The following is a 12983-nucleotide window of genomic DNA, read 5'->3' as shown; positions in this document are numbered from 1 at the left end:
GAGGGAGGTCCAGGAGGCCTGGGGCCGAGTCCTGTTCCATCCCAGTGGCCTTCGTGTCCCTAAGGAAAATAAGAGCAGGCTGCTGAGTCGTCAGGAATAAAGACTCTTTGAGGTCTCTGCTGAGGGGCCCAGCATCCTGGGTGGTTCTGACACCTAGCAAAGTGGGAGACGCATGGCTGGAGAGCGCACCTGTCCCTTAGGGCTGCAGGGTTTGGGGTGGGGCAGTAGCCCTCAGTTGGCTCTTTGGTTGTGGCTCCCAGTGTGACCCCCATGGTACTGACTCCTGTGCCCTGTGCCACTGTCCCCCCTTCCCAGCTACTGGAAGGAGAACCACTTCGAGGGCATTGCCCTGGTGGAGAAGGCCCTGCAGGCTGCGTATGACGCCAGCGCCCCCAGCATGACCTCGGCCGCCCTCCGGTGGATGTACCACCACTCACAGCTGCAGGTAACCAGAGACCCTGGGCGCTCAGCTCCTTCCCTTCTCAGGGGACCAGCAATATATTTGGATGAGGGCTAAAACATTTGTTTATTGATTCCTCTAAAATTTCTCTTTCTTTAAACTCTCACAAACATTCTTCCCACTGGTCTTTTTCTATGTTTTATTTTTTTTGGAGACAGAGTCTCACTCTGTCGCCCAGGTGGGAGTGCAGTGGCACGATCTCAGGTCATTGCAAATTCTGCCACCTGGGCTGAAGCAATTCTTTTGTCTCAGCCTCCCGAGTAGCTGGGATTACAGGCATGCGCCACCATGCCCCGCTAATTGTTTGTATTTGTAGTAGAGATGGGGTTTCACCATGTTGCTCAGGCTGGTCTCAAACTCCTGAGCTCAGATAATTCACCCTCCTCAGCCTCTGAAAGTGCCGGGATTACAGGTGTGAGCCACTGCGCTCGGCCTTCCCATTGGCCTTGATGGTATCTGCGTACCAGGCTTTGTAATAAGGGCTTTGCTGCAGGGATTTCATTATTCCTTCAGCTTTATGAAATGACTGTCCCGGTGTTATTGATGAGGAACCTGAGTTTCGCCCAGCTATGAAAGGGGAATGCATTTTAACACAGGTTTAACTGTAAAACCCACTAGTCTCATCCTTTGGTGGGAGCTGGAGTTTCCCTCTCTTGGTACACCATGTCTTCCTCATTCAAATTTATATCCAGCTTCAGCCTCAGATGTTGCAATAGTGTCTGGCATATATACAGTAGGTGCTCAATAAACAGGAGCTAAGCACTCTACATAATTTTTCACACCCATAACCATGTTGAAAATAGAGAAGACGATTGAGTCTCAGAGAGGTTTAGTAACTTAGCCACGTTTACACAGCTGCTGGGGGGCAGAACCAGGCTGTGAATGTAAGTCTGTCTGGAAGTATCGTGTGGCAGTAGGGGAAAGGATACAGGTTTCGAGTCACATGGGTACAGCTATCCAAGGCATCTTATTTCTGGACGTCTGGGATACAAGAGTGCCCAAATCTCAGCAGGGAGGTGGCTGGGAGGGCTGTGAGTGGAGTCGCTGTGCAGCAGAAGGCTGAAGTCTGGCCGTCTCCCTTGCAGGGTGCCCACGGGGACGCGGTCATCCTGGGCATGTCCAGCCTGGAGCAGCTGGAGCAGAACTTGGCAGCGGCAGAGGAAGGGCCCCTGAAGCCGGCTGTCGTGGACGCCTTTAATCAAGCCTGGAATTTGGTTGCTTACGAATGTCCCAACTACTTCCGCTAGGTCCATCGTTTCTCAGGCTGCCCAAGGCTCTTCTGTAACCTCTTTTGTCTCTCACGCTTTCTTTAATTTAGAACTGCCTCAGTAAATTCTTAGGAACGGAACTATTTGAACAAAAACTTAACAGTAGAGTCACCACCAGATGAAGAATAAAGCCTCCCAGGATGCTGTGTGTTCGTCTGTTTGCGTTGCTGTGAAAGATACCTGAGACTGGATCATTAATAAAGAAAAGAGGTTTCTTTGGCTCACGGTTCTGCAGTCTGTACAAGGGGGTGTGGTGCCGGCATCTACTCCTGGCGAGGGCCTCAGGAAGCTTACAATCATGGCAGAAGGGGAAGCGGAGCCAGCGTGTCACATGGCAAGAGAGGGAGCAAGAGACAGGGGAGGAAATTCCAGGCTCTTTTAAACAACCAGATCCTGTATGAACTCATAAAGCCGGAACTCGCTCATTACTGTAAGCATGACACCAAGCCATTCATGAGGGATTTGCCCCCAAACCCTAACACCCCCCACCAGGTCCACCTCTAACATTGATCACATTGCAACATGAGATTTGGAGGAGAAAAAAAACCCTAATGATATCATTGTGCCAGTACCCCCCCCCCAAATGTCATGTTCTTCTCACATTGCAAAATACAGTCATCATTTCCCAATAGTCACTCAAAGTCTTAACTTGTTCCAGCGTCAACTCAATCTAAGTCCAAAGTCTCACCCGAGACTCAAGGTAAGTTTTATCCACCTATGAACCTGTATAATCAAAACCAAGTCATTTACTTCCATGATACAATGGTGGTGCCGGCTTTGGGTAACATTCCCATTGCAAAAGGGAGAAATCGGCCAAAAGAAAGGGGCAACAGGCCCCCGCAAGTCTGAAACCCAGTAGGGCAGGCGTCATAAATGTAAAGCTCCAAGATAATCCTGGACTCCATTTCCCACATCCTGTCAACACTGGTGCAAGGGGTGGGCTTCCAAGGCCTTGGGCAGCTCCACTTATGTGGCTTTGCAGGATGCAGCCCCATGGCTGGTCTCACTGGTTGGAGTAAGTGCCCGTGGCTTTTCCAGGCTCTGGGCACAAGCTGCTGGTGGCTCCACAATCCTGGGGTCTGGAGAGTAGTAGCCTCTTTCCCACAGCTCCACTGGGCAGTGCCCTAGTGGAGACTGTGTGTGGGGGCTCCAGCCTCACATTCCCCCCGGCATTGCCCTAGCAGCATCTGTGAAGTTTGTCCTGAAGTCTTCTGAAATGGCTTTGAGCCCTTTTCCCATCATCTTGGCCATTAGCACTTGACTCCCTTTTAGTCATTCTCATCTCTCTAGCAAGTGGTTGTTCTACAGCCGACGTGAATTCCTCTGCCAAAATGCTCTTTCCTTCTTCATCACATGGCCAGGCTGCCAATTCTCAAGCTATTACACTCCAGTTCCCTTTTAATTATGAATTCCAACTGTAATTCATTCCTTGGCTCCTGTATCTGACTGTAGGTTTTTGGAAACAAGAATGCCACATCCTGAATGCTTTGCAGCTTTGAAATTTCTCCCACCGGATGCTCTCGGTCATCATTATTCAGTTGAACCTTCCACAAATCCCTTGAACAAGAACACAATGAGGCCAGGCACGGTGGCTCAAGCCTGTAATCCCAGCACTTTGGGAGGCCGAGATGGGCGGATCACGAGGTCAGGAGATCGAGACCATCCTGGCTAACACGGTGAAACCCCATCTCTACTAAAAAATACAAAAAAACTAGCCGGGCGAGGTGGCGGGTGCCTGTAGTCCCAGCTACTTGGAAGGCTGAGGCAGGAGAATGGCGTAAACCCGGGAGGCGGAGCTTGCAGTGAGCTGAGATCTGGCCACTACACTCCAGCCTGGGCGACAGAGCGAGACTCCGTCTCAAAAAAAAAAAAAAAAAAGAACACAATGCAGCCAAGCTCTTTGCTAAGGGATAACATGGGTGACCTTTGGTCTAGCTCCCGATAAATTCCCCATTTCCATTTGAGATCTCCTCGGCCTGGCCTTCATTGTCTGTATTTCTAGTACATTTTGGTCACAACTACTTAACAAGTCTTTAAGAAGTTCCAGACTTTCCCTTATCTTCCTGTCATCTTCTGAGCCCTCCAAACTCCTCCAACTCCTGTCCATTACCCAGGTCCAAAGCTGCTTCCGCATCCATTTTCAGGTATTGTTACAGTAATGCTGCCCTCCTCAATACCCATTTTCTATGTTGGTCCATTTACATTGCTAAAAAGGAACACCTGAGGCTGGGTACGTTTTAAAGAAAAGAGACTTATTTGGCTCACATTTCTGCTGGCTATAAGAAGAGCATGACGCCAGTTCCTGCTTCTAGTGAGGGCGTCGGGAAGTTTACAATCATGGTGGAAGGGGAAAAAGGGAGCAGGCATATCACATGACAAGAGAGGGAGCAAGAGGGAGAAGGTGCCAGGCTCTTTTAAACAACCAGGTCCCATGTGAAGTAATGGAGGAAGAATTTATTATCATGAGGATAGCACCAAGCCATTCATGAGGGATCCGCCCCAGTGACCCAAACACCTCCCACAAGGCCCTCTTCCAACACTAGAGGTTCCCCTCCCCTCCCCTCCCCTCCTCCTCCCTCCCCTCCCCTTCCCTTCCCTTCCCTTTCTTTTTTTGACAGAGTCTAGTTCTGTCACCCACATGGAATGCAGTGGCACGATCTCGGCTCACTGCAACCACCGCCTCCCGGGTTCAAGCGATTCTTCTGCCTCAGCCTCCCGAGTAGCTGGGACTACAGGCGCCCGCCACTACCCCGGCTAATTTTTGTATTTTTAGCAGAGATGGGGTTTCACTGTGTTGACCAGGCTGGTCTCGAACTCCTGACCTCGTGATCTGCCCGCCTCAGCCTCCCAAAGTGCTGGAATTACAGGCGTGAGCCATAGCACCTGGCCTGGAGGTCACATTTCAACATGGGATTTGAAGCGGAGAAAACATTCAAACTGTATTAATGTGGAACATTTTTAATATTCCATAATCTCGGCAATGGCTTTCCTCTTGTCTTAGCTAAAGCCTCCTGTCTTTTCATCCGCAACTTTCTCAGTGGTGGTTCTGGGCTTCTTTTTATTGGGCTTGGGGGCAAGGGCAGCGGGGTCCACATTTTCCTCAGAACACCCCTACACCCCTACTCCAAACAGGAGGCACTCAAGGCTGGGAAAGGAAAATCCCAGGTGTGGTGGTTACTGTTTGACCATTGCAGCAAAATCCCTCCAGCTGTGGGCAGGGCAGCAGGCAATACTTGGAGGAGCCCCTTAAAATGATAAAAGGGGCCCAAATTGGAAATTTAGATAACACTACTCATCCAAAAGCCTGACCCCAAGAAAAGTCCCATCTGCTGACCAGAGGGAGACACCCTACAGACAAAATTTATTCTTTATAAAAAGAAGTCAACCCCTGATTCTTTTTATCCATACAACATAGATTCTCCCTGATGTGTGATGGTCTGTCAGTTATCTTTGGACAATAAAACACACCAAAATACAATTGCTTAAAATGACAAAATCCCCCAAGATGATGAGAAAATTCAACATAATCCTTGTCCAAATCCCAACTGGCTTTTTTTTTTTTTTCTTCAAGATGGAGTCTCACTCTGTCTCCTAGGCTAGAGTGCAGTGGCGCAATCTTGGCTCATTGCAACCTCCATCTCCTGGGTTCAAGTGATTTTTCCTGCACAGCTTCCTGAGTAGCTGGGATTAGAGGTGTGAGCCACCCACCTGGTTAATTTGTGTATTTTTGTAGAGACTGAGTTTTGCCATGTTGTCCAGGCTGGTCTTGAACTCCTGACCTCAGTTGATATGCCCCTCTTGGTGCCTCGAATGCTGGGATTACAGGCACCAGCCACCACGCTCAGCCAGCCTTTTTTTTTTTTTTTTTTTTTTTAGACCACAGAAATTGGAAAACTGGTTCTAAAATTCACAGGGAAATTCAGGGCACCCAGGATACCCAAAATATGCTTGAAAAAGAACACAGTTGGAGGACTGACACTTTCTGATTTCAGAACTTACTACAAAACTACATAGCTGGGCGTGGTGGCAGGTGCCTGTAATCCCAGCTACTAGTGAGGCTGAGGCAGGGAGAATTGCTTGAATCTGGGAGAGGAAGGTTGCAGTGAGCCGAGATCAGGCCACTACACTCCAGCCTGGGCGACAGAGTGAGACTGCGTCTCCAAACAAAACAAAACAAAAACAAGCAAATAAACAGAAAAAACAACGACAGTGCTAAAGACAGTGTGGTCCTGGCATAAGGCTAGACATAAATCAATGGATTAGAATTTAGACTCCAGCAGTAAACCCTTTCATATATTGTCAATTAATTTTAAAAAGTGTCAAGACAATTCAACAAGGAAAATAACCATCTTCAGGCCGGGTGTGGTGACTCACGCCTGTAATCCCAGCACTTTGGGAGGCCAAGGTGGGCAGATCATGAGGTCAGGAGATAGCGACCATCCTGGCTAACACAGTGAAACCCCATCTCTACTGAAAATACAAAAAATTAGCCTGGCGTGGTGGTGGGCACCTGTAGTCCCAGCTACTCGGGAGGCTGAGGCAGGAGAGTGGTGTTAACCTGGGAGGCGGAGCTTGCAGTGAGCCCAGATCGTGCCACTGCACTCCAGCCTGGGCAACAGAGTGAGATTCTGTCTCAGAAACATAAATAAATAAATAAATAAATAAATAAATAAATAAATAAATAAATAAATAAAAGAGGAAGAAAATAACCATCTTCAACAACATCTAGATATTTGCAAGTAAGAGAATGAAGTTGGACCCCTTCCTCATACCATACATAAGAAAATAAACACAACATGAGTCATAGACCTAAATCTATGGGCTAAAATTATAAAAACTTTTAGAAGAAAATACAGGGCCACGATGGTGGCACACTCCTGTAATCCCAGCTACTCTGGTGGCTGAGGCACCAGAATCACTTGAGCCCAAGAGGCAGAGGTTGCAATGAGCCAAAATTGTGCCACTCCACTCCAGCCTCGGTGACAGAGTGAGACTCTGTCTCAAAGAAGGAAAAAGAAAATATAGGGATAAATCTTGTGGCCTTGGATTGGGCAATTGTTCCTCAGAAGTACACACAACAAAAGAGAAATTAAATTAGACATCATCAAAGTTTAGAACTCTTTTGCTTTAAAGACTGCATAAAGAAAGTGAGGCTGGGCGTGGTGGCTCATGCCTGTAATCCCAGCACTTTGGGAGGCCGAGGCGGGCGGATCACTAGGTCAGGAGATCGAGACCATCCTGGCTAAACACGTGAAACCCCGTCTCTACTAAAAACACACAAAAATGAGTCGGGCGTTGTGGGGGGCGTTGACCCCAGGAGTTTGAGACCCTTTCCCCATACCATACACAAAATATTAACTCAAACGAATCAGCCACCTAAATGTATAAGGTAAAACTGTAAAACTCTTAGAAGAAAATACTGGAGTAAGTATGACTTTGGATTAGGCAGTGGTTTCTTAGATATTGACACCTAAAGCACACGTGGCAAAAGAAAAAGTAAAGTCAACACCATCAAAGTTTAGAATGTTCGTGCTTCAGAGAACATTATCAAGAAAGTGAAAAGACAACCCACAGAATGGGATAGTATTTTGCAAATCATGTATCTGTTAAGGAACTTGTAGCTAGAAAAGAGACAGGACTCTTACAACTTAATAAAAGAAAAGACCCACTCAGGTGCAGTGGCTCACACCTGTAATCCCAACACTTTGGGAGGCTGAGGTGGGAGGGGATCCCTTGAGGCCAGGAGTTCGAGACCAGCTGGCCAACAAGGCGAGATGCTGTCTCTACTAAAAATACAAAAATTAGCCAGGTGTGGTGGCACATGCCTGTAATTCCAGCTATTCAGGAGCTGAGGCAGGAGAATTGCTTGAACCTGGGAGGCCAAGGTTGCAGTGAGCAGAGATCACACCACTGCACTCCAGTCTGTACAACAGAGGGAGAGTTCGTCTCAAAAAAAAAAAAAAAAGTGAATGCTTACATTATTGATTTGAGATATTTCTTCTTTTATATGTCAAAGTGATGCTATAAATTGCTATAAATTTCCTTCTTAGCACTACTGTGGCTGCATCTCAGAAAATTTGACATGTCATGTTTTTGCTTTCATTCAGTTCAAAATATGATCTAATTTTCCTTGAGATTACATCTTCGATCCATGGGTAATTTAAAATCCAAATATGTAGGGATTTTCCAGATATCATTCTGTTATTATTTTCTATTTTTCCTTTTTATTCTATTTATTTATTTACCTATTTACTTATTTTCAGTTCCCTCTCAGGCTCTAAGTTCTGTTATTTTTTTTTTTTTTTTCTTTTTGAGACGGAGTCTAGCTCTGTCGCCCAGGCTGGAGTGCAGTGGCCGGATCTCAGCTCACTGCAAGCTCCGCCTCCCGGGTTTATGCCATTCTCCTGCCTCAGCCTCCCGAGTAGCTGGGACTACAGGCGCCCGCCACCTCACCCGGCTAATTTTTTTTTTTTAGTAGAGACGGGGTTTCACCGGGTTAGCCAGGATGGTCTCGATCTCCTGACCTCGTGATCCGCCCGTCTCGGCCTCCCAAAGTGCTGGGATTACAGGCTTGAGCCACCGCGCCCAGCCAGTTCTGTTATTATTTTCTAGTTTAATTCCATTGTGTTCAGAGATGTACTTTGTATTATTTAAATCCTTTGAAATTTATGTGTTCATTTATTTCTTTTCTTTTTTTCCCCTTTTCTTTTCTTTCTTTTTTTTTGAGTTGGAGTCTCACTCTGTTGCCCAGGCTGGAGTGCAGTGGTGCGATCTCGGTTCACTGTAACCTCCACCTGCTGGGGTCAAGCAATTTTCCTGCCTCAGCCTCCTGAGTAACTGGGATTATAGGCATACGCCACCACCTCCGGCTAATTTTTGTATTTTTAGTAGAGATGGGGTTTCACCATGTTGGCCAGGCTGGTCTAGAGAACCCCTGACCTCAGGTAATCTGCCTGCCTCGACCTCCAAACATGTTTGGATTACAGGCGTGAGCTACCACACCCGGCCTGTTAATTTATTTTTGTTATTTTCTTTTTTAGACGGAATCTCACTCTGTTGCCCAGGCTGGAGTGCAGTGGCATGATCTTGGCTCACTGCAACCTCTGTCTCCCAGGTTCAAGTGATTTTCCTGCCTCAGCCTCTCGAGTAGCTGAGATTACAGGTGCATGCCACCATGCCTGTCTATTTTTTATATTTTTAGTAGAGATGGATTCTCACCATGTTGACCAGGCTGATCTGGAACGCCTGACCTCAAGTGATCTCCCTGCCTCTGTCTCTCAAAGTGCTGGGATTACAGATGTGAGCCACCATGCCCGGCCTCTTTTGCACGTATTAAGACTTGTTTATGCCTCCAAAGACGGTATATCTTGGTGGATGTGCACTTGAATGCACATTCTGCTGTTGCTGGGTATTCCATTCATGTTGTTTATGTGGAATTGGTTAAATAGTGTTATTCAAGTCTTCTTTTTTTTTTTGAGATGGAGTCTTGCTCTGTCACCCATGCTGGAGTGCAGTGGCACTATCTCGGCTCACTGCAACCTCTGCCTCCTGGGTTCAAGCAATTCTTTGCTTCAGCCTCCCAAGTAGCTGAGATTACTGTGCCACCACGTCTGGCTAACTTTTTGCATTTTTAGTAGAGACAGGGTTTCACCATCTTGGCCAGGCTGGTCTTGAACTCCTGACCTCGTGATCCACCCGCCTCAGCCTCCCAAAGTGCTGGGATTACAGGCGCGAGCCACGGCGCCTGGCCTGTTCAAGTCTTGTATACCTTTACTGAGTTTCTGTAAATTATGACTGATAACTGTTCTACAACTGTTGAGAGTGGTGTGTTGAAACCTCCAACTATAATTTTGTATTTGTCTATTTCTTCTTAAGTTCTATTATTGCTTTTCATGCATTTTGATGCTCTACTTTTATTTGCATATACATTGAGGATTATATTTTCTTTGTTAATTGACCTCTTTGTCCCTCTTTGGTAGGTTTTTGTTGTTGTTGTTGTTGTTGTTTTGAGACAGGGTCTCAATCTGCTGCCCAGGTTGGAGTGCAGTGGCATGAACACAGCTCACTGTAGCCTTGACTTCCCAGGCTCAGCTGATCCTCCCACCTCAGCCTCCTGAATAACTGGGACCACAGGCACATGCTACCACATTGTGATAATCTTTAAAACAATTTTTTTGTAGAGGTAAGATCTCTCTGTGTTGCCCAGCCTGGTCTCAAACTCCTGGGCTCAAGCAATCCTCCCTTTTCAGCCTCCCAAAGTGCTGAGATTACAGGTGTCAACCACTGTGTGGGCCAGTATTTTTTGTTTTGAAATCTACTTTGTCTGATATTGACGTAGCCATTCCAACTTTTTAAAATTTAGTTTTGTCAAGGTATGTCTTTTCCCATCTTTTTACCTTTTTCTTTTCTTTTCTTTTTTGTTTTTGAGACAGAATTTTGCTCTTGTTACCTAGGCTGGAGTGGAGTGCAATGGTGCGATCTTGGCTCATGGCAACCTCCGCCTCCCAGGTTCAAGCGATTCTCCTGCCTCAGCCTCCCAGGTAGCTGGGATTACAGGCATGCACCACCACGCCCGGCTAATTTTGTATTTTTAATAGAGACAGGGTTTCTCCATTTTAGTTAGGCTGGTCTCCAACTCTTGACCACAGGTGATCTGCCCCCCTTGGCCTCCCAAAGTGCTGGGATTACAGGCGTGAGCCACCACGCCTGGTCCATCTTTTTACTGTTCACTCACTCTGTTTATATATTTCAATAGTTTTCTAATATTTACTATATAGTTGGGTTTTGCTTTTTTATCCATTCTAACAATCTGTGCCTTTTACTTGTAAGTATTTTTTTCATTTATATTTAATGTAATTATTGATATGATTAGGTTTAAATTAATCTTGCTGTTGGTTTTTCATTTGTTCCATCTGTCTATTTGTCTTTTTTTTTTTTTTTTCTTTTGTATTTGGAGACAGATTTGCCCTCTGTCACCCAGGGCAGAGTGCAGTGGAGCTATCACAGCACACTGCAGCTGGGCATTGGTCCATTTTTCTATCTTCCTTTTTCTTTTTTTCTTTTGAGACAGGGCCTCCCTATGTTGCCAGGCTGGATTCAAACTCCTGGGCTTAGTCTATTCTCCTGCCTTGATCTCCCAAAGTGTTGAGATTACAGGTGTAAGTCACCACAGTCAGTCAGTTTTATTTTTTTATTATTTTTTATTTTTTCCACTTAGGTACAGAATTCAATGCCAACAGTTCTTTTCTTTCAAGACTTTAGCCATGTCACTCCACAGGGACTCTGTCTTAAGCCTTTGGTAAGCCTCGTCCTCCTGAACCGCAGGGCAGGCAGGTGGAACAGCCCTTAGGTCCACCCCACTCCTTAAGCTCCCTCCTGGAGGAGACAGAGACCTGGGACAGCTCCCGGGCCGGCGAGGCCCAGGGTTGGGGGGCGACGGGGCAGGGAGGAGTCCCTGCCCTTGGGGATCGTCGCCACCCTTAGACACCCTCACCCTTGCGGACGTTGAGGAGTGTTAAAATCGCCAAGACGTGAGTCACCGGTAGGAAGCCACAGCCATTTCGCCTCTTGCTTGGTGCAAGTCCAGACGGTCCTCGTGGTTGAGCGCGGAGTCCAGCGCGTGGGCGGTGTTGGGCACCTTCCGCCGCGCTCTCAACCCCACTCCGCGGTGGGCGGGGCTCGAGCCAGTTCCTAAAGCCACGCGGCCGCCAGCTCCGGGGCTGGTGCTTCCGACCGCTGCGCGCTGCGCCCGGGCTGTGGCAGTATCCCGTTGCCGCCGTCATGTCCCGGCAGCTATCGCGGGCCCGGCCCGCCACAGTGCTGGGCGCCATGGAGATGGGGCGCCGCATGGACGCGCCCACCAGCGCCGCAGTCACGCGCGCCTTCCTGGAGCGAGGCCACACCGAGATAGACACGGCCTTCCTATACAGCGACGGCCAGTCCGAGACCATCCTGGGCGGCCTGGGGCTCGGACTGGGGGGCAGCGACTGCAGAGGTAACAGTGGCCCCTGATTCTCCTTCTGCACCGTGCAGAGCTGAGCCTGTCCACAGTTGTGCACCGCCCAGCTCTCCCTGGCCCCAGGCAGCACCCACGGCTTTGTTCCCCACTCCCAACCCCCGTCCACCTCTCAGCCTTGGGAACCCCAGGCTCCTCAGGCACATCTAGCTCCGGACAACTGGACAGTACTTTGTCTGGACTCCTTTTCTCTCGTCTTCCTGGAGGTAGCCATCACCCTCACTGACGCCTGGATGACTTGGTCTCGCCTGGAATGACTTGGCTAGCCCATCTCTGGAGCACGAAAAACATTGGAATCTGGCATTGTGCAGCTCCTGTCCCAACCTGTGCCCTGCAGGTGCCCTTCCTTGATGGGCCTGAGCTGCAGAAATTCTGTGCTTATCGCCTGGCACACCCTGGCACAGCCGAAATCAGAGTTTAGACCCAGCACACTCTCTGCTTGCTCCTACGCTCACGCCAGCCTGCTCAGGGACCTGGACTTTGCTCTGAGTACCTTGTGGTACTCACAATGGTACCTCACCAGGGTGGCACCGCCCGGGAACCTTGCCAGCTCCCTTAGCATGATGGGGAATTGGGTGTGGTACAGGGTCTCACTGCCCTCTCTGTGGGAGGCTCTGTCTGAGGCTATTGGAGAGAAATGGGCACTAACCCACTCCAGGAAGTTCAAATTCTAGAGATGGCTGGGGAGCCAAGTGAGCCCTTTTTGGGAGGGACCCCGTGAAGAAAGAATGGATAGGAGTTTGCCAGGAGGAGTAAGAGGGGCAAGGGCGTCAGGGCAGTGGGCATAGGTGTGGAAAGGCAAATGTGATTTGGCAACGCTGTGGGTGCTGGAGGAGGCAGGTGTAGCCCTAGGGGAGGATGTGTGTAAAGGGGCAGGAGGAGCCACCCTCAGTCTGATGCCACGTGCAGTGCTTAGGCCACTGCCTGGCAGGCACATAGTGAGGGCTGGGAAATGTTAGCTGTTTCTTTGTTCTTAATATTAGCACCATTTCCTCCTTCCACTCTGAGTGTCTGAGTGGAGTCTTGTCCATTTCTCCTCTGATTCACCAAATGGTACATTCCAAACAAAAGAAGCCTGTGCCCGCATCTCAGTGCCACGCTCTTTCTAGATCACCGACTGCCTCTTGGTGAGAGCTCTGATCTTATTTCCAGTTTTTTTTTTTTTTTTTTTTTTAGGGCTTTTTTTTTTTTTCCCGATGGTGGAGTATAGTGCGATCATGGCTCAATTATGGGCGCGCGT

At 48.2% G+C, this 12983-nt stretch overlaps 2 protein-coding genes across 2 annotated transcripts in view; both read left to right on the top strand.

The window, feature by feature from the left end:
- Positions 1-315: 315 nt before the first annotated feature.
- Positions 316-1707, top strand: LOC113223040 (aflatoxin B1 aldehyde reductase member 3-like; the record flags this gene model as incomplete). Its single annotated transcript, XM_026452631.1, has 2 exons — positions 316-445; positions 1546-1707. Coding segments are annotated over 2 exons (292 nt in total), but the record flags the coding sequence as incomplete, so codon positions are not given.
- Positions 1708-11508: 9801 nt separating this feature from the next.
- LOC113223041 (aflatoxin B1 aldehyde reductase member 4) overlaps positions 11509-12983 on the top strand; it is a 5163-nt gene continuing 3688 nt past the window's right edge. The window contains exon 1 of the mRNA XM_026452632.1: positions 11509-11722. Coding sequence (XP_026308417.1) covers positions 11509-11722 — 214 coding nt within the window. The remainder of the gene's footprint in view (positions 11723-12983) is intronic.

This window comes from Piliocolobus tephrosceles, unplaced genomic scaffold (assembly GCF_002776525.5).
Source record: "Piliocolobus tephrosceles isolate RC106 unplaced genomic scaffold, ASM277652v3 unscaffolded_37963, whole genome shotgun sequence".
Taxonomy (NCBI): domain Eukaryota; kingdom Metazoa; phylum Chordata; class Mammalia; order Primates; family Cercopithecidae; genus Piliocolobus; species Piliocolobus tephrosceles.
Note: the sequence above shows the minus strand (reverse complement) of the source record. Positions and strands in the feature narration are given on the sequence as shown.